Source organism: Prionailurus viverrinus, chromosome A2 (assembly GCF_022837055.1).
Source record: "Prionailurus viverrinus isolate Anna chromosome A2, UM_Priviv_1.0, whole genome shotgun sequence".
Classification (NCBI taxonomy): domain Eukaryota; kingdom Metazoa; phylum Chordata; class Mammalia; order Carnivora; family Felidae; genus Prionailurus; species Prionailurus viverrinus.
In genome coordinates this window covers 154130608-154157537 of record NC_062562.1, presented here as the reverse complement: position 1 = coordinate 154157537, position 26930 = coordinate 154130608, and the positions used below count along the sequence as shown (strand labels likewise).

Here is a 26930-nt window from a genome sequence, read left to right as displayed (position 1 = left end):
TCCTATTCAGCCCATTGAATATGTCCTGCCGCTCCCTGCTTGCCTGCCAAATTTCAGTGGACAGGTATGCTACCATCCTTATGTGTCAACCCTTGTAGGTTAAAGCGTGTTCGTCCCTAACTGCTTTCAGAATTCTCTCTTTATCTTTGTATTTTGCTAGTTTCACTATGCTATGTTGTGGTGTTGACCTGTTTTTGTTGACTTAAGGGATTTTTCTGTGCCTCTTGTACTTGGATGTCTGTTTTCCTCTCCAGATTAGGGAATTTCTCAGCTAATTCGTTCAAATAAGCTTTCTGGCCCATTCTACCTTCTTCTTCTGGAACTCGTATGATATGGATATTATTTCATGTCATGGAATCACTTAGGTCTCTAATTCTCCCCTCGTGTTCTAATAATTTCCTTTCCCTCTTTTTTTTCAGCTTCGTCATTTTCCATAACTTTATCTTTTATTTCACTTATTCTCTCCTCTGCTTCTTCCATCCTCACTGTCACTGTATCTAGTTTAGCTTGCATCCCATTTATAACATTTCTTAATTCACTGTGACCATTTCTTAAGTCTTTGATCTCTGCATAAATAGATTCTCTGCTGTCTTATACACTTTTTTTTTTCAAGCTCAGCTATTAGTCTTATGACTGTTCTTGTAAATTCTTGTTCAGATATATTGTTTATATCTGTTTGGAGCAATTCTCTGGCTGTCATTCCTTCCTGGATTTTCTTTTGAGGAGAATTCTTCTGTTTTGTCATTTTGGCTAGGTTTCTGTCTTTTACGTGTTTTAATAGCTTGTTATGTGCCCTGCACTGCAAGTACTACTATATTAAAAAGGAGCCATACACTGTCCAGGGCCCAGCACTTCAGGAGATGTTTCTGGAGTGTGCTGCGTGCACTCTGTGGTTGTGTATTTGGCTGTTCTGTCCCACTAGTCAGTCCTCTGCCGAGTTCCTCCTTACTCATCGTGGTGGAGTGTTGGGACTTTCCTCCAGGTGTGCTTTGATTTGTTCGTTGAAGTAACCCTTGAAAAAAGGAAAGGGCTGGGAACCTGATCCCATACAAAGAGAAAAATGAAAGGGGTGAAGAAGAAAAAAAAAGACCAAGCAGAGAATCAAAGAAACGATAAGGTTAATCCAGAGAGAGAGAGAAAGGAAAAGAAAGGAGATCTAGAAAAGGTGTAAAAGAATAGAGTAGAAATGCCTGATGAAACAAACAAAACCGAAAAAACATATATATAGAGAGAATAAGGATTGACCAAAAATGAAATCAGAAGCCATGAGCCGGATTCCAAAAGAAAAAACAAGGTAGAAAGAAAAAAAAAGAGAGAAGAGAAAAGAAGAAAAGAGAAGAGAAGAGAAGAGAAGGGAAGGGGAGAGAGAGAGAGAGAGAGAGAGAGAGAGAGAGAGAGAGAGAAAGAGAGAGAAACAGACTAACATACAAAACTGCAGGACAGTTGTCTGTTGGTGGCTAGACCAGTGGCTGTGCTGGTCTAGAGGAGAGACTGGTTTTATCAGTGTCAGTCCCGCTCAGGTAGGTAAGCAGTTGCCAGGAGGGGTGGGGTTTGGTATAAGTGGGTTCTGCATCCACTGGGGGCTGTGTGCTGCTCCCTGAAGCCCCACCAGGTAGGTGATGGGGAGAAAAATGGTGACACCCCAATCTTCCTTCCCCTGACTGGGTGTCCCAGACCACACTGTTCAAGCAGCCTTCACAGGGTAGCACAGGGCAGGCAGCTTGCCCTGCTCCACAGTCTCCCTCGCCTCCTAGGTGCTCGGCTGGGATTCAAAACCCAATGTCTTAAAGGGTCCTGCACTGTGTGGACCCTATTCTAGTGTAGCACCCCTCCACCCTGCCCTGTAAAGGCCTCTGACTGGTGCCTGCAGGGTCTTTTGTCCTTGGGGGAGGCAATAAACCCTCTTCCCACAGTACTCGAGGAAGGAGACTGTTCTCTCCCAGTGTGCCACTGAGATCACTACTGCCCCCCAAGGCTGGCCCCCCTCCCCCCGAGACACATGCACACTGCCACTCAGGCCCAGAGAAAGTTGTCCCTTTTGGAAACTCCGATCTTCAGCTCCTGAGGCTGTTTGCAAATAGAAATGGACACTCTCTATATTTCTTGTTCCCCAGTCCATGGTCTGGAGAAGTTTTTCTCTTGTACTAACACAACATCCCAGTACCACAGCCTCTCTATCTTTCTCCTTTGTCCCTCCGCATAGGGGGTTCCCTCCCCTCAATGCCTACATTGTTTTATCTCCCCCAATTCCCATACACGCACCTCTGTCCTGCCAAGCTGTCTCCCTCAACCTGTGGATATCCCTCTGCCACTCTGCAGGTTGATTTCCTGAGTGTTTCAAGTGTTCTGACCTCAATACAGCTGTGTTTGAGGGACTAGGGAAATCCCAGTCTCCATACTTCTCTGCCATTTTAACTCCTCTCCTACTCATTTCTGGTCATTTAAGTTTTACTGCTTCCTTACCAATTCAGATGCCATCTATTTCCTTTTGCTGTCTGATTGTTGTGGCTAGGACTTCCAGTAATATGTTGAATAAAAGTGTCAAGAGTTTACATCCTTGTCTTGTTCCTGATCTTGGGGTGGGGGAAAGCTCTCAGTTTTTCACCAGAGAGTGTGATGTTAACTGTGGATTTTTCATATATAGCTTTTATTATGTTGAGGTGTGTTCCCTCTAAACCTACATTGTTGTGGGTTTTTAAAATCATGAGTGGATGTTGTACTGTGTCAAATTTTTTAATGTATCTATTGAAATGATCATATGATTTTTATTCTTTCTCTTGCTGATGTGATGGATAACATTGATATTTCTTCCTGCTTCAGTTTTGGTAGGCTATATATTTCTAAGAATTTATCTGTTTATTTTAGGTTGTTCAGTTTGGTGGCATATACTCTTTTATACTATTATAATTCTTTGTATTTTGGTGCTGTTGGTTATTATTTCTCCTTTTTCGTTTCTGATTTTGAGTCTCCTTCTTTCCTCCCTCCCTCCATTCCTTCCTTCCTTCCTTCCTTCCTTCCTTCCTTCCTTCCTTTCTGATGAGTCTAGCTAAAGGTTTATCAATTTTTGTTGATCCTTTCAGAGAACCAGCTCCTGGTTTCATTGATCTGTTCTCTTGTTTTTTGTTTTTGTTTTTTAAGTTTCTGTTCTGTTTATTTCTGCTCTAACCTTTATTATTTCCTTCCTTCTAATAGTTTGGGTTTTGTTTTTTGTTCTTTGTCTAGCTCCTTTAGGTGTAAGTTTAGGTTGCTTGATAGTTTTCTTGTTTTTTGATGTAGGCCTGTATTGCTATAAACTTCTCTCTTTTTTTAATGTTTTATTTATTCTTGAGAGAGAGAGAGAGAGAGAGAGAGAGAGAGAGAGAGCATGAGCAAGGGAGGGGCAGAGCGAGAAAGGGACACAGAATCTGAAGCTGACTCCAGGCTCTGAGCTGGTAGCACAGAGCTGGACGCAGGCTTGAACTCACGAGCTGTGAGATTATGACCTGAGCCGAAGTCAGATGCTCAACTGACTGAGCCACCCAGGCGCCCATAAACTTCTCTCTTAGAACAGCTTTTGCTGCATCCCAAAGATCGTGGATCATTTGTCTTTTCATTTTCATTTTAATTTGTCTACATGTGTTTTTTGATTTCCCCTTTGATTTCGTGGTTGCCCCATTCATTGTTGAGTAGCCTGTTAATTAACCTCCATGTATTTGTGTTCCTTCCAGATTTTTTTCTTGTGGTTTATTTCTAGTTTTATAGCCTTATTGTTGGAAAAGATGTATGCTATAACTTTAGTGTTTTTGAATTTGTTAACACTTGTTTTCTAGCCTAACAGGTGATCTGTTCTGGAGAGTGTTCCATGTGTACTTGAAAATAATGTGGATTTTGCTGTTTGAGAAAGGAATGTTCTGAATATATTTGTTAAAGCCATCTGGCCCAATGTGTCATCCAAAGTCAGTGTTTTGGGGGCATCTGGTGGCTCAGTTCGTTCAGCATTCACCTCAGGTCATGATTTCATGGTTTGTGGGATTAAGCCCCACCTTGGGCTCTGCCTTAAGAGTGTGGAGCCTGCTTGGGATTTTTTCTCTCGCCCTCTGTCTCTCTTTGTCCCATGCCTCCTCTCACTGCTCTCTATCTCTCTCTTAAAATAAATAAATACACTTTGTAAAAAAGTCTATTTTGAGGGGTGTCTGGGTGGCTCAGTCAGTTGAATGTCAGACTTCAGCTCAGGTTATGATCTCCTGGTTCATCAGTTTGAGCCCCACATCAGCCTCTCTGCTGTCAGCATGGAGACTGCTTCAGATCCTCCCCCCCCCCCCCCCCGCACCTTCCTCGCTTGCACTCTCTTTCAAAAATAAACATGCATGGAGTTCCTGTCACCGAACTTGCTTGCACTGCGCAAACGCCCAACGCAGTGGATCCATCCCTCTGATGGGCCTGCCTCCCTCCCGGTGCTGCAGGGCCCCTCCCACAGGGGACCACAGACAGCAAAGCTAGCTAAGTCTGCCCCTCTAACCCCTGTGCACCTTGCAGATCCACCCCGTCTAATATGCCCTTGGCCAGATCCCATTGAAGCAGCACCACAAGCCTGGCAGTGTGCAAGCAGCCCAGACGGGGCCACACCACTCCACAGTGAGTCCTGGCCCTGGGAGAGGGGAAGATAAGGTACACACCAGTCTGACTGTGGCCCCAGCGGTGGGCTGGGGGCAGACATTGGGTCTGACTGTGGCCCCACCCACCAACACAAGTTTCTCCAGATAGCACAGGGGAAGTGCCCTGCAGTTTGGAGCTACCGCAGGGACTACCCAAAGTGATGAAACGGAAGAATTCTCCTCAAAAGAAACTCCAGGAGGTAGCGACAGCTAGTGAATTGATCAAAACTGATTTAAGCAATATAACGGAACAAGCATTTAGAATAATAGTCATAAAAGTAATTGTTGGGCTTGAAAAAAAGAATAGAGGACAGCAGAGAATCTATTGCTACAGAGATCAAGGGACTAATAAATAGTCATGAGGAACTAAAAAATGCTATAAATGAGGTGCAAAATAAAATGGAGGCGGCCATAGCACAGATTGAAGAGGCAGAGGAGAGAATATGTGAATTAGAAGATAAAATTATGGAAAAAGAGGAAGCTGAGAAAAAGAGAGATAAAAAAAAATCCAGGAGTATGAGGGGAGAATTAGAGAACTAAGTGATGCAATCAAACGGAACAATATCTGTATCATAGGAATTCCAGAAGAAGAAGAGAGAGACAAAGGGGCTGAAGGTGTACTTCAACAAATCATAGCTGAGAACTTCCCTGATCTGGGGAAGGAAACAGGCATTGAAATCCAAGAGGCACAGAGAACTCCCTTCAGACGTAACTTGAATCTATCCTCTGCATGACATATCATAGTGAAACTGGCAAAATACAAGGATAAAGAGAGAATTCTGAAAGCAGCTAGGGATAAACAGGCCCTAACTTACACAGGTAGACACATAAGGGTAGTAGCAGACCTATCTACTGAAACTTGGCAGGCCAGAAAGGAATGGCAGGAAATCTTCAATGTGATGAACAGAAAAAAATATGCATTCAAGAATCCTTTATCCAGCAAGTCTGTCATTCAGAATAGAAGGAGAGATAAACGTCTTCCCAAACAAACAAAAACTGAAGGAATTCGTCACCACTAAACCAGCCCTACAAGAGATCCTAAGGGGGACTCTGTGAGTGAAATGTTGCAAGGACCACAAAGTACTAGAGACATCACTACAAGCATGAAACCTATGGCCATCACAATGACTCTAAATACATATCTTTCAATAATAACACTGAATGTAAATGGACTAAATGCTCCAACCAAAAGACATAGCGTATCATTATGGATAAAAAAAGAAGACCCATCTATTTTCTGTCTACAAGAGACCCATTTTAGACCTGAGGACACCTTCAGATTGAAAGTGAGGGGATGGAGAACTATCAATCATGCTACTGGAAGTCAAAAGAAAGCTGGAGTAGCCATACTTATAGCAGACAAACTAGACTTTAAATTAAAGGCCATAACAAGAGATGAAGAAGGGCATTATATAATAATTAAAGGGTCTATCTATCAGGAAGAGCTAACAAATATAAATGTCTATGCACCGAATGCTGCAGCCCCAAATATATAAAACAATTTATCACAAACATAAGCAACCTTATTGATAAGAATGTGGTAATTGCAGGGGACTTTAATACCCCACTTACAACAATGGATAGATCATCTAGACACAGGATCAAAAAAGAAACAAGGGCCCTGAATGATACATTGGATCAGATGGACTTGACAGATATATTTAGACCTCTGCATCCCAAAGCAACAGAATATGCTTTCTTCTCCAGTGCACATGGAACATTCTCCAAGATAGATCACACCCTGGGTCACAAAACAGCCCTTCATAAGTATACAAGAATTGAGATCATACCATGCACACTTTCAGACCACAATGCTATGAAGCTTGAAATCAACCACAGGAAAAAGTCTGGAAAACCTCCAAAGGCATGGAGGTTAATGAACACCCTACTAAAGAATGAATGGGTCAACCAGGCAATTAGGGAAGAAATTTAAAAATATGTAGAAACAAATGAAAATGAAAATACAACAATCCAAATGCTTTGGGATGCAGCGAAGGCAGTCCTGAGAGGAGAATACATTGCAATCCAGGCTTATCTCAAGAAACAAGAAAAATCCCAAATACAAAATCTAATAGCACACCACAAGGAACTAGAAGCAGACCAGGAAAGGCACCCCAAACCCAGCAGAAGAAGAGAAATAATAGATATCAGAGCAGAAATAAACAATATAGGATCTAAAAAAAAGGTAGAGCAGATCAATGAAACCATGAGTTGGTTTTTTGAAAAAATAAATAAAATTGATAAACCTCTAGCCAGGCTTCTCAAAAAGAAAAGGGAGATGACCCAAATAGATCAAATCATGAATGAAATGCAATTATTACAACCAGTCCCTCAGAAACACAAGCAATTATCAGGGAATACTATGAAAAATTATATGCCAACAAACTGGACAACCTGGAAGAAATGGACAAATTCCTAAACACCCACACACTTCCAAAACTCAAACAGGAAGAAATAGAAAATTTGAACAGACCCATAACCAGAGAAGAAATTGAATCAGTTATCAAAAATCTCCTGACAAATGAGAGTCCAGGACCAGATGGCTTCCCTGGAGAATTCTACCAGACATTTAAAGCAGAGATAATACCTATCCTTCTCAAGCTGTTCCAAAAAATAGAAAGGGAAGGAAAATTTCCAGGCTCATTCTATGAAGCCAGCACACTTTGATTCCCAAACCAGACAGAGACCCAGCAAAAAAAGAGAACAACAGGCCAATATCCCTGATGAATATGGATGCAAAACTTCTCAACAAGATACGAGCAAATTGAATTCAACAGCATATAAAAGAATTATTCACCATGATCAAGTGGGATTCATTCCTGGGCTGCAGGGCTGGTTCAACATTCGCAAATCAATCAACGTGATACATCACATTAATAAAAGAAAGAAAAGAACCATATGATCCTGTCAATCAATGCAGAAAAAGCATTTGACAAAATTCAGCATTCTTTCCTAATAAAAACCCTCGAGAAAGTCAGGATAGAAGGAACATACTTAAACATCATAAAAGCCATTTATGAAAAGCCCACAGCTAACATCATCCTCAATGGGGAAAAACTGAGAGCTTTCCCCCTGAGATCAGGAACACAGCAGGGATGTCCACTCTCACCGCTGTTGTTTAACATAGTGTTGGAAGTTCTAGCATCAGCAATCAGACAACAAAAGGAAATCAAAGGCATCAAAATTGGCAAAGATGAAGTCCAACTTTCGCTTTTTGCAGATGACGTGATATTATACATGGAAAACCCGACAGACTCCACCAAAAGTCTGCTAGAACTGATACATGAATTCAGCAAAGTCGCAGGATACAAAATCAATGTACAGAAACCAGTTGCATTCTATACACTAGTAATGAAGCAACAGAAAAACAAATAAAGAAACTGATCCCATTCTCAATTGCACCAAGAATCATGAAATACCTAGGAATAAACCTAGCCAAAGATATAAAAGATCTGTATGCTGAAAACTATAGAAAGCTTATGAAGGAAATTGAAGAAGATACAAAGAAATGGAAAAACATTCCGTGCTCATGGATTGGAAGAATAAATATTGTTAAAATGTCAATACCACCCAAAGCAATCTACACATTCAGTGCCATCCCAGTCAAAATTGCACCAGCATTCTTCTCAAAGCTCAAAGAAGCAATCCTAAAATTTGTATGGAACCACAAAAGACTCCGAATAGCCCAAGTAATTTTGAAGAAGAAGACCAAAGCAGGAGGCATCACAATCCCAGACTTTAGCCTCTACTACACAGCTGTAAGCACCAAGACAGCATGGTATTGGCACAAAAACAGACACACAGACCAATGTAATAGAATAGAGACTCCAGAATTGGACCCACAAACGTATGGCCAACTAATCTTTGACAAAGCAGGAAAGAATATCCAATGGAAAAAAGACAGTCTCTTTAACAAATGGTGATGGGAGAACTGGAGAGCAACATGCGGAAGAATGAAAGTAGAGCACTTTCTTACACCATTCACAAAAATAAACTCAAAATGGATAAAGGACCTGAATGTGAGACAAGAAACCATCAAAAGTCTAGAGGAGAAAGCAGGAAAAAGCCTCTCTGACCTCAGCCGCAGCAATTTCTTACTTGACACATCCCCAATAGTTCATTGGGGCCTCATGAACATAAAAATCTTCTGCACTGCAAAGGAAACAATCAGCAAAACTAAAAGGCAACCGACGGAATGGGAAAAGATATTTGCAAATGACACATCGGACAAAGGGCTAGTATCCAAAATCTATAAAGAACTCACCAAACTCCATGCCCAAAAAACAAATAATCCATGAAGAAATGGGCAGAAGACATGAATAGACACTTCTCTAAAGAAGACATCCAGATGGCCAACAGGCACATGAAAAGATGCTCAATGTAACTCCTGATCAGGGAAATACAAATCAAAACCACACTGAAATATCACTTCACGCCAGTCAGAGTGGCTAAAATGAACAAATCAAGAGGCTGTAGATACTGTAGATACTGGAGAGGATGTGGAGAAATGGGAACCCTGTTGCGCTGCTGGTGGGAATGCAAACTGGTGCAGCCGCTCTGGAAAACAGTGTGGAGGTTCCTCAAAAAATTAAAAATAGATCTACCCTATGACCCAGCAATAGCACTGCCAGGAATTTCCCCTAGGGATATAGGAGTGCTGATGCATAGGGTCGCTTGCACCCCAATGTTTATAGCAGCAATTTCAACAATAGCCACATTATGGAAAGACCCTAAATGTCCATCAACTGATGAATGGATAAAGAATTGTGGTTTATATACACAATGGAATACTACTTGGCAATGAGAACGAATGAAATATGGCCTTTTGTAGCAATGTGGATGGAACTGGAGAGTGTTATGTTAAGTGAAATAAGTCATATAGATAAAGACAGATACCATATGTTTTCACTCTTATGTGGATCCTGAGAAATTTAACAGAAGACCATGGGGGAGGGGAAGGGGGAAAAAAGTTAGGGAGGGAGGCAAACCGTAAAAGACTCTTAAATACTAAGAATAAACTGAGGGTTGACGGGGGGTGCAAGGGAGGGGAATGTGGGTGATGGGCATTGAGGAGGGCACCTGTTGGGATGAGCACTGGGTGTTGTATGGAAACCAATTTGACAATGAATTTCATAATAAAAAAATAAACAAGCCTATTTTGTTTAATGTAAGTATTGTTACCTTGGCTTTCTTTTCACTTCCATTTGTGTGATAAATATTTTTCACTCTTCACTTTCAATCTGCATGTGGCTTTAGGTCTGAAGTGGGTCTCTTCTAGGCAGCATGGAGATGGGTCTTGTTTTTTTATCCATTCCATCACCCTATATCTCTTGATTGGAGTGTTTAGTCCATTTACATTCGATGTAATTATTGATAGGTACATACTTATTGCCATTTTGTTAGTTGTTTTGTGGTTGTTTTTGTAATTCTCTGTTCCTTTCTTCTCTTGCTCTCTTCTCTCACAATTTGGTGGGTTTCTTTAGTGATATGATATAATTGGATTCCCCTTTCTTTATATTTTGCACATGTGTTACCAGTTTTTGGTGTGTGGTTACCTTTACATTTATATATAACATCTTATGTATATAGCAGTCCATATGAAATTGATGGTCACTTAAGTTTGAATCCATTCATAAAGCACTAAACTTTTACTCTTCTCCGTTCCTCATGTTTTAGTTATGTGGTGTCTTACTTTACCTCCTTTTACTTACTGAACATCTTGACTCGTTTTTATAGATGTACTTAATTTTACTGCTTTTATGCTTCTTTTCTTACTCTTTATTACAATCTTTCATTTCTACTCAAAGAGCCCCTTTTAACATTTTTGTAGGGCTGTTTGAGTAGTGGTGAATGTCTTTAACCCTCATTTGGGAAACTTTTTATCTCTTCTATTCTGAATGATAGACTTGCTGGACAGAGTATTCTTTGTTGCAGGTTTTTTTTCTTTCAGCATTTTGAATATATCATGTCACTCCCTTCTGGCCTGCAAAGTTTATTCTAAAAAGTCCACTGATAGCCCTATGGGGTTTCCCTTGTATATAACTGTTTTTTTTTCTCTTGCTTCTTTTAAAATTCTCTCTTGATTCCTACTGTTTGCCATTTTAATTACCATTTGTGATGTGAACCTCCTTGGGTTGATTTTGTTGGGGGATCTCTGTGCCTTCTGGATCTGGATTCCTGTTTCCTTCCCCAGATTCAGGAAGTTTTCAGCTATTGTATCTTCAAGTAAAATTTCTGCCTCCATTTTTTTTTTCTTTCTTCTTCTTTTGGGACCCTTACAATGCGAATGTTATTACACTCGATGGTGTCATTGAGTTCCCTTAATCTATTCTCATTTATTATTATTATTCTTTTTTCTTTCTTTTTTCTGCTTGATTGCTTCCCATCACTCTGTCCTCCAGGTCATTGACTCATTCTTATGCTTCCACTAGCCTACTATGTATTCCTTCTAGTGTATTTTTAATCTCAGTGATTGAGTTATTCATCTCTGATTGGTTCTTTTTCATGTTTTCTGTTTCCTTGTTGAGAGTCTCACTGAGGTCCTCCACTCTTTTCCCAAGTCCAGTGAGTATCTTTATGACCATTACTTTAAATTCTCTATCAGTCATATTACTTATCTCTCTTTTGCTTAGCTCTCTTGGTGTGATTTTGTTCTATTTCATTTGGGACATATTATTCTGTCTCCTCGTTTTGTCTCACTCTCTGTGTCTATGTGTTAGGAATGTCAGCCATGTCTTCTGCTCTTGAAAGTAGTGCAATGTCCCCTGTTCTCTAGGATCTTGTACTTCAGGGATGTTTCCTATGCATATTGTGTTTGCCCTACTTTTGTGGCTGAGCTTCTTCAGTCCAGTTCTTCTGCAAGTCCAGTCATCTGCAATGACTCTTTTTACCTGTTGTGGGCAGGGTTTGGTCCCTGTGGCAAGTCTGGGACCACCTTGGGCTTGAGGTGGTTCACACCAGGCATTTGGCAGAGATGCAGTGGCACTGAACTTCAGGACACTTTCCCTGTGTTGTCCCTTGGAAGCTTTTGTTGGTGGGCAGGGCCTGCAGTTAGGCCCGATATCTGCCCCCAGCCCACTGCTGGGGCCACACTTGAACAGGTTTGTGTGATTATCTCCCCTTTACCCAGGGCAAGAATCACTTTGGGATGGTGCTAGCCTCTCTGGGGGCTGCTTGCACACTGCCATGCTTGTGGTGCTGCTTTAGATGGACTTCTGCCAGGGGTGGGTTGGAGTTGTGGTCCGCAGAAAAGCATGCAGAGGCATTGGTGGGGTGGGGTTGCTGTTAACAAGGTAGATGGAGAGTGTTCACTGGCTGGACTGGTTCCTGCAGGTGTCTGTGTACCTAGGCTAGGGGATGGGGAGGGAAATGGCTATGCCAGCTTTTTGTTCATGGAGAAGTCTCTTAAAGGTCTCTGCCCCTCCAGCACAAGTTCTGAGTTTAATAAGTAAATCTCCTTCCCTTATATCCCTATTTTTCAAACTGAGGCTTCTCTGTTGTATCTCAGCAGGTCTCTTTGTTATGCTGTTTCTTTCAGGGTGGGGACTCAGTTTGCTGTCACCTCCTGACTTTCCTTGGGCAGAGCCTGCTGAGTTTTACAGTTCTAGGTGTCAAGCCCCACTGATTATAAGAACTTGTTATGTTATGCCCCTCTGTTTTTCAGAGCCAAAAGATATGAGGATTTGTCCTCCCAGTGTGGGTCCCCCAGGCGTGGGGTGCCTGGTGTGGGGTCTGCTCCTCTCCCTTCTCCATGCCTGTGTGTCCCTCCCTCCTGTAGACAGTATCATAGGTCAGTTTGTTTCCCAACCTCATCTTTGTTCTTCCTACCTTTTTCTGATGCGGCCTCTTCTCTACTTTTAGCTGTGGAGGTTCTGTTGTTCTGCCAGTCTTTGGGTTGTTTTCTGGGTTCTTTACACTGATGTGGGTGTTATTTAGGAGTGTCCATGGGATGAGGTGAGCTTAGGACCCTCCTATTCTGCCATCTTCCCTGAAAGTCCTCGACCTGTTTCTAGTTTTAGTGACTACAGATAATCTGTAAATATCCTTGTGCATATCTTTGGGCACATGTGTTTTTAGAAAGTTGTCAGTAACTAAATTTAAAATTGAGTTGTGCATTTTATTTCACTGGGCACTCTGCTCAAACATTGTGGGGTATTTAGTAAAGTGGGGAAGATGGGCACTAGGATTCACAAAGTCCAGTATCATGTTTCTATAAAATTATTCATCTTCATTTTAATCAATTCTAGGATAATGACCAGAAAGGGCTAGAGTTTAGGGATGGATATGTTTAGGAGTCTGTTGGCTTGATTTATAACTCTTAAATATTTAAATATATGGCATATGGACTTCCATTTTTACCTTTGCCCATGGCTCTGTAAATAGTAAGTGCAGAACCACTAAAGAAAGAAAGGCAAAGACATCTTAATGCCTAATTTGCAATACCCCCCCCTCCCCCCCATGAAATCATTCTAGGAAACACTTTGGACATGGGACATTAAGTTTCACAGTGACTTGAAAGAGATCTTCTATTCAGACCTAGGGATAAAACTAGGCCAAATTACATGCTAATTATACCTAGATTTTCTTTCTTTGAATTTTTTTCTTAGCTATTTTTATAAAGTGATATTTTTATTTTTAAAACATATTAGTATTGAAAAAGTCATTGTCTTAGTCCTTTTCGGCTACTATAACAAAGTACCGCAGACTGGGTAGCTTATAAACAACAAATTTATTGCTTAGTGCTGGAGGCTGTGAAGTCTAAGATGAAAGGCTGCAGCATATTCATTGTGGTGAGCCCCCCCACCTTCCTGGTCCTTAGCCACGTTCTCATTGTGTCCTGACATGGTGGAAGGGGTGAGAGTTGTGTGGGGACTCCTTTCTAACGGCACTAGTCTCGTTCATGAGGGCTCCATCCTCGAGACCTAAGTACCTCCCAAGGGCCTCACCTTTGACTACTATCATCTGTGGGGTTTAGGATTTCAACATATGAATTAGGGAGGGGATACAAAATATTCAGACCATAGCAGTCACTAATCTCCCCTAATTTTGCCTATAGAAATCTGGCTGTTCAGGTCGGTCACAAGATTATGTCAAAGGTACCAATGGACAATTTTATGACAATGCATATTATTTTTCAACAATAAAAGGTACTCTTGTATGTGCACCGGTTTACTGTAAAGACGGATTAATTTGGCACATTCTGGAGCACCATGGAGAAGAGGGCATACTCAGGAATCAGATTGCCTGAGTTTGAGTCCTAGCTCTGCCACTAACTAGCCTTATAAGCTGTATGATCTTGAGTACATTTCTTAACCTTCCTGTGCTGTCATCTCCTTCTCAGAAGAGTAAGGTGATAATTGTGTGTATCTGAAAACATTGTTACAAAGGCTAAACGAAGTGATATAGAGAGAGTTTAGAACAGTGTCTGGTGCATAGTTAATATTTGGCAACAGCCTTTATTTCATGTAGAATTGTTGTAATTCTAGTTCTAAGGGTGAATTTAGTGCTTCACTTTCTTCCTTGCTGACAGCTGCAGGCATCCATGATCCAAGAAGATGCCACTGAGGACATTGAAGGTGACAACTCCAGCCCTTCCATGAGCACAGGTCAGAGGGCTTCTGCAGGTGGCCACGGGGCTCAGGATAACCATGAAGAAGAGGTATGTGGGATTCAACACCCAACAAAGATTTCCCAGTTTGTACAGATTCTAGATGTGGGATCTCACCAAGGGTGATGGCCAAATGTTTAACAGCCAGTAAGTAGGGCATGGGCACCAGCTCACCTGAAAGCACTTAGGCAGTAGATCTGGGAGGGTCAGGGAGACCCTGCTGGTGGCAGTCCTGTAGTTGCAAAGTCATGGGAAGTTGGGGTGGTCCCAAAGGAGGGGGAGTGCATCTAGGATCAGAACAACAGCTACTCACCAGCCAATCTAGGAGTGTTTTAATATTTAACCCAGTTACTGCTGTATCTGTGAGTGTGGGGTGAATATCAGCCTTCATATTTACTGACAGAGAAGGTCCTCAGTGCTAGTCTGTCCTCCTTTTTTTTTTTTTTTTAAAGTGTATTCATTTATTTTGAGAGTGAGCGAGCAAGTGTGAGTTGCGGGAGAGGGTCAGAGAAAGTGGAAGAGAGAGAATCCCAGGCAGGTTCCACGCTGTCAGTACAGAGGCTGAGGAGGGGCTCGATCCCACGAACTGTGAGATCATGATCTGAGCCGAAATCAAAGAGTCAGACGCTTAACCAACTGAGCTGCCCAGGAGCCCTGCTAGTGAGGCCTCCTTGACTCAGAATTGTACCCCTGGGAGTCAGCTATGTTTATTATGAGGTGCCCAGTCAGTACCCCTCACACCATGAGAGCAGAGCCCGAATCTAGCCCAACTGAAGAAGTAAAAGGCAGGCTGTTTATTCTCAGCCCGCCTCCCCAGCAGAAGCACGCCCAGCTGCTGTCCCCTCTTTGTTCTCCTGTCTCAACCCAACCCTGGCTCTGCTGAGACTTTGCTGACCTATCTTTGTAACGTTATCTGCCTCTCCTGTGAATTCAGGAATTGCTTTGTTCCCTCCTCCCTCCCTGCGCCTTTCTGTCCAAGAGCAGCCACTCCCCCTCAGGAATGTGCCACATTTTCCCAGCTGAAGGCAGGTGGCTGTTTTTATATTACCACCGAAGTATCCCATAAGCTTGAACGGGCTGGGGGCTTTAACTGGAGCTCTGTTCTAATCCTGGAGTGGGGACGGAGCTCTGTTCTAATCCTGGAGTGGGGACGGGGTTCCTGTGAAGCCTGAGAGATGCTATAAGAAGTTCCATTTGTGGTGTTAATTACTTAAAAAAAAATTCATTTAAACTAATGGATAGTCAATTAGAAATAATGAAAAATCTGGCTCAAGTTTTTCCGACAAGATTCCAGGTACAGAAAGTAACCCATATTAGTGGCTATTAATATTACTAAGCCTGCCAGACCTGCGGGGATGTTTTAGAATCCAGCCCACACATCATCTGACTCATCCAGTCGCAGCCTGTCCAGTACAACCTCTCTCATCTGTTCTTCCCATGCCCTCAATATTTACCCTCTCGGTGTTCATCTTCTGCCTCTGCCATGTACTGGCTGCCCTTGTTTGGGCAACTTGAGGCTCCATTTGTAGGTCCCTTCCCCCAAGTACAATCATGTGTGGATCGTCCATTGCCAAGCATATATACAGGCTTGGCTCTTTTGTCCCCTCAGGGTCCTCTCTGACCTCTGTCTACAACAGGTGTTGGCCAAACTCTGGGTCAAGGTCTGCGGACTGCCAAGTCTGCCCAAGACTTCCGACACTAGCCACAGGTTTGGGGGCCCCCCAGGACCACCCTCTCTTCAGACCAGTCAGTTACAAATTCAGGGTCTCCTCAGATTCCCTCATGGTTGGTGATTTATAGAACGACTTACAGAATTCAATGAAGTTTAACCCTTACTTACAGTTAGGCTTTTACTGTAGCTCAAATATACAGATCAGAAGCAGCCGGAGGAAGAGGCCCGTAGACAGAATCTGACTCTGGGAGGGTTCCAAATTCCAGAATTCTGTGTCCTTAGAGAGACATTAGTCTCCCGGCCTCAACATGTGGCGGTGTGCACACAGCATTGCCAGCCCAGGAAGCTCACCGGAGCTCCAGCATCCAAAGCTCTATTGGGGTTTCATTATGTAGGCGTGCAACTCAGTGGTTGTGCTCACTCTCCAACTCCATCCTCTCCCTGGAGGCTGGGCTGGTAACACATGGCTCCAAGTCTCAACCCTCCAACCACAGGAACTGTCCGATGTGGTCCCAGGGCCTCACCGTGAAGAACACAGACAGTTCTTTCAGGTGGGAGACGTCAGGAGTTTAGAGGTTGCCTCCCTGGAGCCAGGACAAAGCCAGCCCTCTCCTTGGGTGGGGTTCGTTCTTCACCACTCATTCCTCCATTCCCTTGCCTCTCTCCCCTCTCTGCCCTTCCCTGCCCTTCACCTCCTCCCAGCTGTTTTCATTGCTGAGTCAGAGGCATTGACTCCTGTCTCCTCTCCAGAGCTCCTGACATGGTTGACTGCACCCTCCATGCCTTCCTCGGTATTTCTCTATCCTTGGCCGCAGCCCTGTGACTCCTTCTGGGACTCTGACCTCTTCTTTCCATCATCCATGTCTTTCTTTCTCACCTCCAGATGAACTTTTCCCAGGCTGGGAGCTCTGTGATCTTTCCCTCGTGTGTCTTCCTGGTGCCCTTACCTCCCACAGGTGAGTCCTAGGTGTTCACTTCCAGCCCGGACTGTTCTTCTGAACCTGTTCTTCCTCTGTCACTGTGTGCTGAGAGATTCTACTTGTGTGGCCAGCTGTCACCTAAGACACAACACACCTGAACCTATCACTAATGTCCTTCTCCAATTTATCCATTTCTGTCAATGCCATTCTTTTAGCCCCTTGGACTCAAGACCCTCAGAGCCCTGTGTGACCCTGGCCCCTGCTGGGTCAGAGGCCCTTTTTCTGCATTCCCACAGTACTGCTGAGTCTTGATTATTGCACTTTTCCATGCACCCTGTCCCCACCACGCTGCGAGCCACCTGAGGGCCAGGATGGTGCCAGTCACACTGTTCCCCTGACAGCATCAGAGTGCGTGAAGGGAACAGCATGCTCTTGCTGTGTGTGTGCTGTTTCTTCCCCTTCATCTCTAGATTAGTGAGCTAGTCAACAAACAGGCTTTTTTGCTTATAAGGCTCTGCCTTTGCTAGTCCATTTTGTCACCAGGTTAATCATCCTCCCAAGACTTCTTTATTCCCCCTCCCCACCCCAGCCACTTTTCATTCAGATGCTGTTTATGGTTGCTCATTGACTCCAACTTATTTTCCCAACTCTGTTCTTTACTGAAACTTCAGCACCTGGGGGCTCCTTTCTAGTCCTCACCAAACAAGCACCTACTTCCAGCCAAATTGTTTCCCGCCCAGAACTTGCCTTCCTGATGTTCCCAAGCACCCACCTTTTCCTCACCCGGGAGTCATTTTCTTCACCAGGAATGATCTTGCTTATCTTTTACTTCCAGATGCCTCCCCAGCCTTCCCGGCCCAGCACAGACCTCACCTCCTGTGACACCTTACCGACCGGTCTCTCTTCTTCTTTGAACTTCTTTCAGCTACTTCTGGGAAATGTTCCTGCACACACACTGTACCCTACTTTGCACTGCTAACTCTCTCTCTATGAGCATATTAATATTTGTTTTCCCCTAGTTCAACTGGAAGTGCCTTAAGAGCGGAGCACATGTTTTATTCATCGGTGTATCATTAGTAAGACCTTTCATGGAGGAAATACTTAATGAAATAGAATAAAAAATTCTCTCTTTCAGTTCAACTTTGGAGACATCTTTGTGCATCAAGCCATCCACACGATCGAGTACTGCCTGGGCTGCATTTCAAACACAGCCTCTTACCTCCGGCTCTGGGCCCTCAGCCTGGCTCATGCACGTGAGTGAGCTGCCCTCGGGGTCACGATCAGATCTCCCCTGGGAAACAGAAGCAAAGCGCTTGTTTGGAGAAGTGCCTTCTCTGGGTTATTTACGGCATGTTTGTCCAAAGAATGGTTGGTTTTTCTTAGGAAGAAGTGACTTTTTCTGTAGGTCTGACTTTATGTTACTGGAGTAGTTAGCCTCTGTGTCAGTTTCCTGTTGCTGCTATAACAAATTGCCCCATTTAGCAGCTCAAAACAAATGCAAGTATACTGTCTTACAGTTCAGGAGTTGTAGAACCAAGATGTCAGCAGGGCTGGGTTCTTTCTAGAAGCTCTAGGGGGGAATCCATTTCCCTGCCATTTCTATTTTTAGAGGCCGCCTGCATTTCTTGGCTCTTGGGCTCATCAGTCTGATTCCTGCTTCATTCATCATGTCCCTATTTTCTCTGGCTCTGACTCCTTTGGTTTCTTCTTCTAAGGACCATGTGGTTACCTTGGGCCTACCTGGATAATCCAGGATGATCTCCTTATCTCAGCACCCCTTCACTTTAATCCTGTCTGCTTAATCCATTCCTTTTTTTAAGTTTATTTATTTAGAGAGAGAGAGAGAAAGAGAGGGCACATAAGAGCATGAGTTGAGGTGGGGGGCAGAGAGAGAGGGGGAGAGAGGATCCCAAGCAGTCTCCACGCTATCAGTGCAGAGCCCAACTTGGGGCTCGAACTCATGAACTGTCAGATCATGACCTAAGCCGAAATCAAGAGTCAGGTGCTTAACTGGCTGAGCCATCCAAGTGCCCTCTGCTTAATCCATTCTTAATCCCTTTTTGCCATATAGCTTTTTCTTAAGATTAGAACATGGCCATCTTTGGGGGGTTCACTTTGAGAGAAGGCCTGCCTTGATTGTGAGCATTGGTGGGAAGTAGGCCAGTTAGCTGACCCTTGAGCTGCACCCACCCCCCCCCCCCCACCAGGGGTACTCACCACCTCACAGGGTCATGCTAAGCCCAATTTTGGTCATGATTCCATCCCCAGGGGTTACTTAAGTCTGGAATCCTAACTCATCAAGTTACTTTGTAAGATCCTTCTTGATCCCTGCCTGATTTTCCAGTCTCGTCCCTTGGTATTGCCCTCAATGCCCCACCAGCCCCTGGTACCCACCCATTTCATAGGCAGTGGCCACCAGGACCTGCACTGAGGCTCCTGAGGCTGCCACATGCTCTGGGCCCCTCTGTGTTGGCCCTGCAGCCCCCTCTCGTGAAATCTTCCTTTCTTCCTTAGCTTTCTCCTCACCTGATTTCTAATTCCTCCTTCAGAGCTCACTCAAATGGCACCTCCCCTGGGAATCTTTCTCCCTGATCCCCAGTCTGGCAGGTGCCCTTTCCCTGGGTTCTGGGAGTGCCCCCTCCTAACACTGATTGCAGTTCAGTCCTGATTGGCCTGTCTCCCTACTGGACTGTGAGCTCCTGAAAGGTAACGACGCTGAGTTCCACCCCTGCGTTCCCAGCCCTGAGCACAATGTGTGGAACAGAGAGATCAGGCCAAAGTGTGCTAAATGGGTAGAAACCAAAGCAAGGAAAGTGAGCCTGCTTCTTGATTTTTAGCAGAAATGCAAGTACTCACTGTTAGCCTTCGTGGCTTGGGCTGTGTTCATTTCCTTACATCAACTCCCACACATACACTTTACCTGTGTGCACACAGGTGTTTGGATGCATACATCCACAAGTACCTGCCTGTGTTTGCTTGTGCATTGACATGCACTCATGTGAGGTGGTTTCCCAGGGCCCCAAAGTGGATCTCTGAGCATCGTGTGGTCAAGTGGTGTTTGATGTCAGCCTTTAGCTCTGATCCCAGATGCGGTTTGGAAGCGTCACATCACAAGAGGGCTGAGCCCAGAAGTGACAGGAGGGTGCTCTCTGACCAGTCCATGCCCATCGAAGATGCAATTTGACATCAGAAAATCCATATGGCTTATAGCTGCCTGGCACGGTCCACCCGTGGGATCTTTCTAGAACTTCCTGAGACATATAGTTCCCACGGAATATCTTCAACTCATGCTAACAAACTTGCTTGAAGAGGTGGTTTGGCAGAAAACAGATGCTCATTTAAGTCCTAGTTTCTCTTCTGCCACTTTTAGCTCAGTAACTCAGGCAAGCAGGCTAACCTGTGTGTGCCTTGGCTTTCCTGTGTGGTGCCGGTAGTGAGCCTGCTGTGTTAGTCAACCAAGGCTAGAATGTGTTGCAGTCACTACCAGCCCCGGATCTCAGCAGCTTAAACAATGGAAATGTACTTACTCTATCACATCTGTTCATCAGTGCCATGCTGAGACCTAAGTTGAGGGAGGCTGTATTTGGATACAGGCTTCAAAAATCACCCAGATGGGGGTACAAGGAGGAGGTGAGAGTGAAACACTGGAAATTAACACACTTTCCCATTGTGTTACTCCAGCAGAAAGCCAGGGCTGGGGGACAGGGCACAGCACAGGTGCAGATACTCCCCCTTGTGCCCTCACATGTCTCTCTTCTCATCGTGTCCAAATATCCACTTGCAAGTGACAGGTCTTTATCTCTCTGGGCCATGCCACTTTGACCTTTTGGCTGGGTGACTTCCAGTCTCAACCCAACAATGTAATGGTAGTATCTCCCCGAAAGGGAGAGTGTGAGCAAGCTCTCTGGTGTCTCTTCTTATAAAGGCACTAATTCCATCATGAGGGCCCCACCTTTATGACCTCGTCAACCCTTAATCACCTCCCAAAGGCCCCTTCTCCAAATACCCTCACTTTGGTGGGTAGGGATTCAACATAGGAATTGGAGGGTGGGCAGGACACAAACATGCAGTCCATATCAAATCACATTCTACGCATTCTGTTGTGTTTCGCTTCTCTGGTGTAACATTTTGTTGCTCAGATTTATTCATGTTGCTGCTGGTAGCTGTAGTTTGCTCACTTTCACTGGTGAATACTGTGCCTCCGTATGTTTGTTGTCATGACAGAAACTCCTCTATTGTGAGCACTGCCCTAGACAGTCTCATACAGGTGCCCCAGGGCACATGTGCCTGAGTTTTCTACCTGAAGAGCACAGTGTTGGGATTCTAGGGTGTGCAGACCCAGGTATATGGCATGAAAAAACCCTGCACTTGCCACATAAACTCTGTGGTTGAGAAGGTTTCTCTTGCTCTTACAGAATTGTCTGAAGTGCTCTGGACCATGGTGATGAACATTGGCCTTCGCGTGCGAGGCTGGGGAGGACTCATTGGAGTCTTTATAATTTTTGCCATATTTGCTGTTCTGACGGTAGCCATCCTTCTGATCATGGAGGGTCTCTCTGCGTTCCTGCACGCCTTGCGACTACACTGGTGAGCGTGGCTGCACTGGGGAGGCTCTGTGTGCTCTAGAGAGAGATGATGGGCCATAGGACCAGCCAGCTGAGGTCACATCCTGACCCAGTTTGAGTCACCTGTTGGCTTAATATTACATGATGAGGTGTGTGTATGTGTGTGCCTGTGTGTATGTGTATACACATATGATGGCTGCCCTAGGATTAATGTTAGTTCCCATTTACTCATTCTCTTTTATTTTTATTATTACTTTTTAAATGTTTATTTATTTTTGAGAGAGAGAGAGTAGAGGAGGGGCAGAGAGAGAGAGAGGGATAGAGGGTCCAAAGCAGGCTCTGCGCTGACAGCAGAGAGCCCGATTCAAACTCACGAACTGTGGGATCATGACTAGAGCCAAAGTTAGATGCTTAACTGACTGAGCCACCCAGGCGCCCCTTACTTGTTCTCTTTTAAGAGTTCGTTTGTTATATCACAACTAGCTTCAAGATAAGGAACACTTCAAGTATTGGTAAGATGACAGATCTGAGATAGTCTCACAGCGGCATACTTAGTGAATCTGGGACATTAGGCCCTTGGTGCTGAGTGCAGGAACTATACCAGAAGTACAGGCTACTAACCTCTACAAAGTGGGAACAGAAGAAGGGTACCTGGAAGGAGGAAGGCACTCACAGGAGGCCCTTGACATCTGCAGATGTGTCCGGAGACTATGAGCCCTCACTAGGCTTACATATATGAAAACATTTGTTGAAGCTCCTGTTTTTCTAACAAGTCATAGGTTGTCCAAGAATTTTGAGTGTGTGCTCATACCCTTAAACCACAGAGACTGTCTTTAGCTCTCACCGATGCTTTCTACCTCCCTCTGTGCACGCTGTTCATAAAGAAAAGTTTTTACATACTCCGTGTATGGAGTGGAGGGAATCACAGTGCCCCTGCCTCAGGTTATGACATCGGCTCTCCCCATGTCCTTAAGGAAGTGAACCCTGTAACATAATCAAGCGAGAATGATCATGCGTGATGTCTGTGATGTAAGTTACGAGAACGTTAAGTCAGGGTCCTGGGTATTGTGAAATAGTGTAAGCCCCGTGGTTAAGATGAGGATGGAGAAGAAAAACCACGTGGAACCTCGTGAAACATTCTCTCATCACTAGCTCGTGAGACAAGACTTAACAGCGAACGCTTCCCTGCTTGTGGGAGCCGTGGGGAGGGTGGCTCTGCCATGGTCTGAGAGGCTGGTGGCAGGGGCCTGGAGGAAGTAGGGTGGGATAGGAAAGGAAAAGTGTGACTGGGAGGCAAGAGAAGGATTTTTATAAGCCTCAGAGGATCCCTGTAGTGGCCACCAACCTGAGTGTCTTCCCTGGCACACCTTCCTGACCCTGTGCTTGATTTTACAAATGCCCCGCTTCTTCCCTTCCCGGCCAGCCTCTAGCTTACATGTTTTTATCTCGCTTTTTTTTTTTTTTTGGTTTTGCCCTCCTCCATCCCCCAAGGGTGGAGTTCCAGAACAAGTTCTATGTCGGGGCCGGTTACAAGTTTTCTCCTTTCTCCTTTAAATACATCCTGGAAGGGACATCGGAGGAATAGCGGCAGGTCCCGTGGCTACCGCATCTTCTGCCTCAGTCTCTGTGCCTGTGAAAGAAGTTCAGCTTTGTCTTCAATGTCAGCCTGTGCTAGGTGGTCAATGGATGATTGTTCTTAGCTACCTGGAGACAGGAAGCCGTGTCTATTTTACTTATAAGCCTTGGAATTTGATACGACTTAACCATGTCACAGAGGAACCGACCTCATGTGGGGTCATCATTGTCAAAAACTGAAATGACTGAGAAACGGGGAGCACTACACTGATGTTTTCCTGCAATATTGTGAGTATTATATGCAAGAAAATAAACTTCTGGGCCATTTCCTTGTTCTTTAAGATGTCTTTGTCCAAAATTATTCTGTAATATTTAGTATTGATAGTTACAGGCCAAAGCTAAACAATAGAGTTACACAAACTAATTTAAGAGGATTATGTTTATTTTATTCTTTCATTTCCTGGTTCCTCAGATGTGTTTTTTCCTTGGCTGGGGCTAAGCTTTATAAGATTAGGAACTTTCTCATGAATCTCCACTCCAGGTGGGAAAGAAAGGGTAATGTTCCCTGGACGGAGGGCTGGCCCCATGTGGCTCTATGTGTTGTTAAACCCTGTGGAATGAAGTGTGGCAACATATCATCAGAGACTGTTTGCTGGATGCACATTGTGCTGCAGGAACTAGAGAAAGAGATTTGAAAACTCGAGAAAGTTCTGGAAAACAGCCTGCCAGACAGGAGTCTGCCAGACAGGTCTTCCCTGATACTCTCTGGGTCTGTCAGCCCTGAAGTCATTTCTAAGCCTCCTGGATTGTCAAACTCTTAAGAGCCAGTTTTGTAGAGTAAAATATATGTCATCAACTATTTAGATAACTATTTAGTTATCCAGGTTAATCATAATCTTCAAGGTAACTAGACCAGTGGAATTAAGCATTGTTACCATTGGTACAGTGCTTTACAGTTTACAAGGCACTTTTTAAAAAAATGGTTTTAATGTTTATTTATTTTTGAGAAAGAGAGAGAGAGAGAGGAAGGGGCAGAGAAAGAGACACACACAGAATCTGAAGCAGGCTCCAGGCTCTGAGCCGTCAGCACAGAGCAGGATGTGAGGCCTGAACTCATAAATTGTGAGATCGTGGCCTGAGACAAGTCAGACGCTTAACCAACCGAACCATCTAGGCGCCCCTCATTTTTTTTAAAGTAAACTCTACCTCCAACGTGAGACACTCACAACCCCAAGATCCAGAGTTGCATGCTCTTGTGACTGAGCCAGCCAGGCGCCTCAAGGCACTTCCTACATAGCATCTAGTTCTTAAGATTTCAGAGTATTTGACCAAATCCAAAATTGCCTTTTGGACATATCTCTGGGTTCTTCAGCTCCCTCCTGCCCTGCTTGGTAGTGGGGTTGATGGGTGAGCACGGAAGTGTCATGGCTCAGACCCGAGGAAGGTTCCATGTCACCTTCTGTATCAGTGTCGTGGCTTGTCTAGCACAACTTAAGGCACAATTAGCTGCTCAACAAATATTCAGAGATTAAAGCAGGTTGAGCCTAAGAATGATAGTTGACATCTTTGACTTCCAACTCCGATACTTTATCACGTGTGTCCTCAGTCAGGAGACCGAGTTGTTCTGCTCGTTGCCAAAATGGGGGATTAGTGATCTCCATTCTCTGGGTTGTGGAAAGGAAGTGTAAAGCATGGGGCATGGACCTGCTACTTACCCGGTAACATTGCCTGAAGGAAAGAACAGACAAAAGCCATATGTAAATGTTAGTTTAAATCCATAAAAGCCAAGGTCACTGGATAATTTCAAGTTTCTCAGGACATCACTGCCCTTCTCAACAACTATCTAAAAATATGCTACGTGTACATGGATCACCAGGCTTTGCCTCTTTACTTCTAAGCAGTGATGGCCGTGAGAAAAGGTTTGAAAGGACAAAGCTTCCTTCTGCCCCTCACCTAGAGCCCTGCTTTTCCAGAAGTTCCCATGGCCTCCCTGAAAACTGTTATTTTCCTCCAAGATTTGGCAGCCTTCTTTAATCTCAATGAGAGACATAATTTCCCCTTTAAAAAAGGATTGGGTGAAGGGCTACAGAAAAGGGGGTGTAACCTGGATGTCACTCACTTGCTCACACCACAAGGTTGCTCCTTAAAGAATTCCACTCACAGAACTGAGCCAAAAGAGGAGGAGAAGACCAGGGGGCCGGGCTTCTTAGGCAGGTAAGTCCAGAAGCCCCTCCTGGGGCCACCAGTGGTCTAACTGCTGCGTGACACTTGGCGGTGTTAAGAGTGAGCGGAAAAGCCTGAAACTGGAAAGCTTTCCAAGGACTATACAGAGGTAAGAAACTCCGACGGGCAGCATAGATCTGGATGTACTTTTCCTGCTTTGGAGTGGGGGTTGGGGAGGTAGGAGTTTGACCATTTGTACTTGACTGAAGGCACATGGAATATGAAAAGTTCCCTCTTCATACTGATGATATTGCAAAATCAATTACATCATACACACATACAAGCACGTTCAGTTTTAAAAAGCTCTAACATGGCTCAATTATTTCTGGCTAAAAAATCAGTATAGCAAAATGCAATGGAATGAAAAGTCCATCAGTGCCCTGGAATTTATTTTAATGAAGCTTGAATGCCACGTGAGCCTTTTGAATTTCAGAGTAGACCCTCAGCGTGTCAGTTCTTACAGATATTTTGTTTATTTATTTAAAGGTTTTATTTTTTAAGTAAAATAAAGCCCCAACATGGGGCTCAACATCACAACCCTGAGATCAAGAGTCGTAAGCTCCTGGCATGAGCCAGGCAGGCACCCCTTTTACAGATTTTTTGAAGCTAGGTCATGGGTTACTTTCCCATTGTAGTTTTTAAGGAGCTGATGGTAAGGGGTGGGAAACATTCTTCACCATGTTATTCCTTCTCTTCTTGAGTTGGTCCAAATGATTATCCCTCCTCTTCCTAGGTTAGAATGGATTCAGAATGATTTAGGGAAACAATAGAAGATGCCAACTCAGCTTTCCCAACACTCCATGTCAGACTTGAGATTATAAGCTCTATCTGTAATGTACCTCATATCTATCTCTATGGAACATTCTGTCCTCTTTTTTAGGAAAACTTTTCCTTATGAAACTTGGCTGAAACCCTAGAGAATACAAGGAGAATATCTGTGATCTATTAAATTCGAGTTAATGTTGGGTGTCCTCTTAATAACGTGTACTGTAAGCCCATTTATAGCATGCAGATGTGAATGCCCAAATCCTGATAATCTGTCTACACTGCTGTACTCCCCTCCCCACCACCCAACACGGTACCCAACACCCAAATAGTCAATCTATTTCAGAAAACAAGTAATTTTTTTTCCCATCTGGATGGTTTTTCATCTGAGGCCAAGGTGTTTTAATGTTAGTGGAATATTAAGCAGTAAATGCTTTTGCACACATTTGATAACTCTGAAAATACTAAAGAACTTACTCTGTGTGTATTTAATTTGTGATTATGGAGAAATTTTAGACATTCAGTTGATACCCTTATTCAGGGATAAGAAATAGTACTCCCATGGGTGCTTAGGTTGCAGCGGGCACTGTGCCATATTATACAAACCTCATCACATCTGATCCTTGTAACAAACTGAAGAGGAAGCTTCTTAGTTAAGAAGTATACACAACTGGCTGGTCTGAGTGCAGTGGTGTTTACCATCCGTTGATCACGGCCATCTACATATTTCTTTGTTCCTTCTTCCCTCCCACTGCTACACTCAGCTAGCCTAAAAATAAAATAATTGCACACAACTTCAAGGAACAGAGACTAGAAATAACAGTGTCTTCAACAGAGAGCGCTTACTTTTTTTCCCATGTAGATGTCTGGAGGTAAGTGGTCCACAGCCGTAGGAGAGGTTTCCAGGCTCTTTCTAGCTTATGCTCTGCCAGACTTGGCCTGAAGTTTCCATATTTCCATCTTCACATT

At 43.9% G+C, this 26930-nt stretch overlaps 1 protein-coding gene across 6 annotated transcripts in view; it reads left to right on the top strand.

Moving 5' to 3' along the window:
* ATP6V0A4 (ATPase H+ transporting V0 subunit a4) overlaps nt 1-26634 on the top strand; it is a 98604-nt gene extending 71970 nt beyond the window's left edge. For 5 of the 6 annotated variants that reach the window (XM_047850743.1, XM_047850740.1, XM_047850741.1 and 2 more), the window contains 4 exons: nt 14164-14292; nt 17969-18086; nt 21249-21420; nt 22890-23319. In XM_047850743.1, coding sequence (XP_047706699.1) covers nt 14164-14292; nt 17969-18086; nt 21249-21420; nt 22890-22983 — 513 coding nt within the window. In that variant the 3' untranslated portion in view covers nt 22984-23319. Of the gene's footprint in view, nt 1-14163; nt 14293-17968; nt 18087-21248; nt 21449-22889; nt 23320-26622 lie in introns of those variants that run through there. The other variant, XM_047850746.1, reaches the window with a different exon arrangement.
* Nucleotides 26635-26930: the final 296 nt, after the last annotated feature.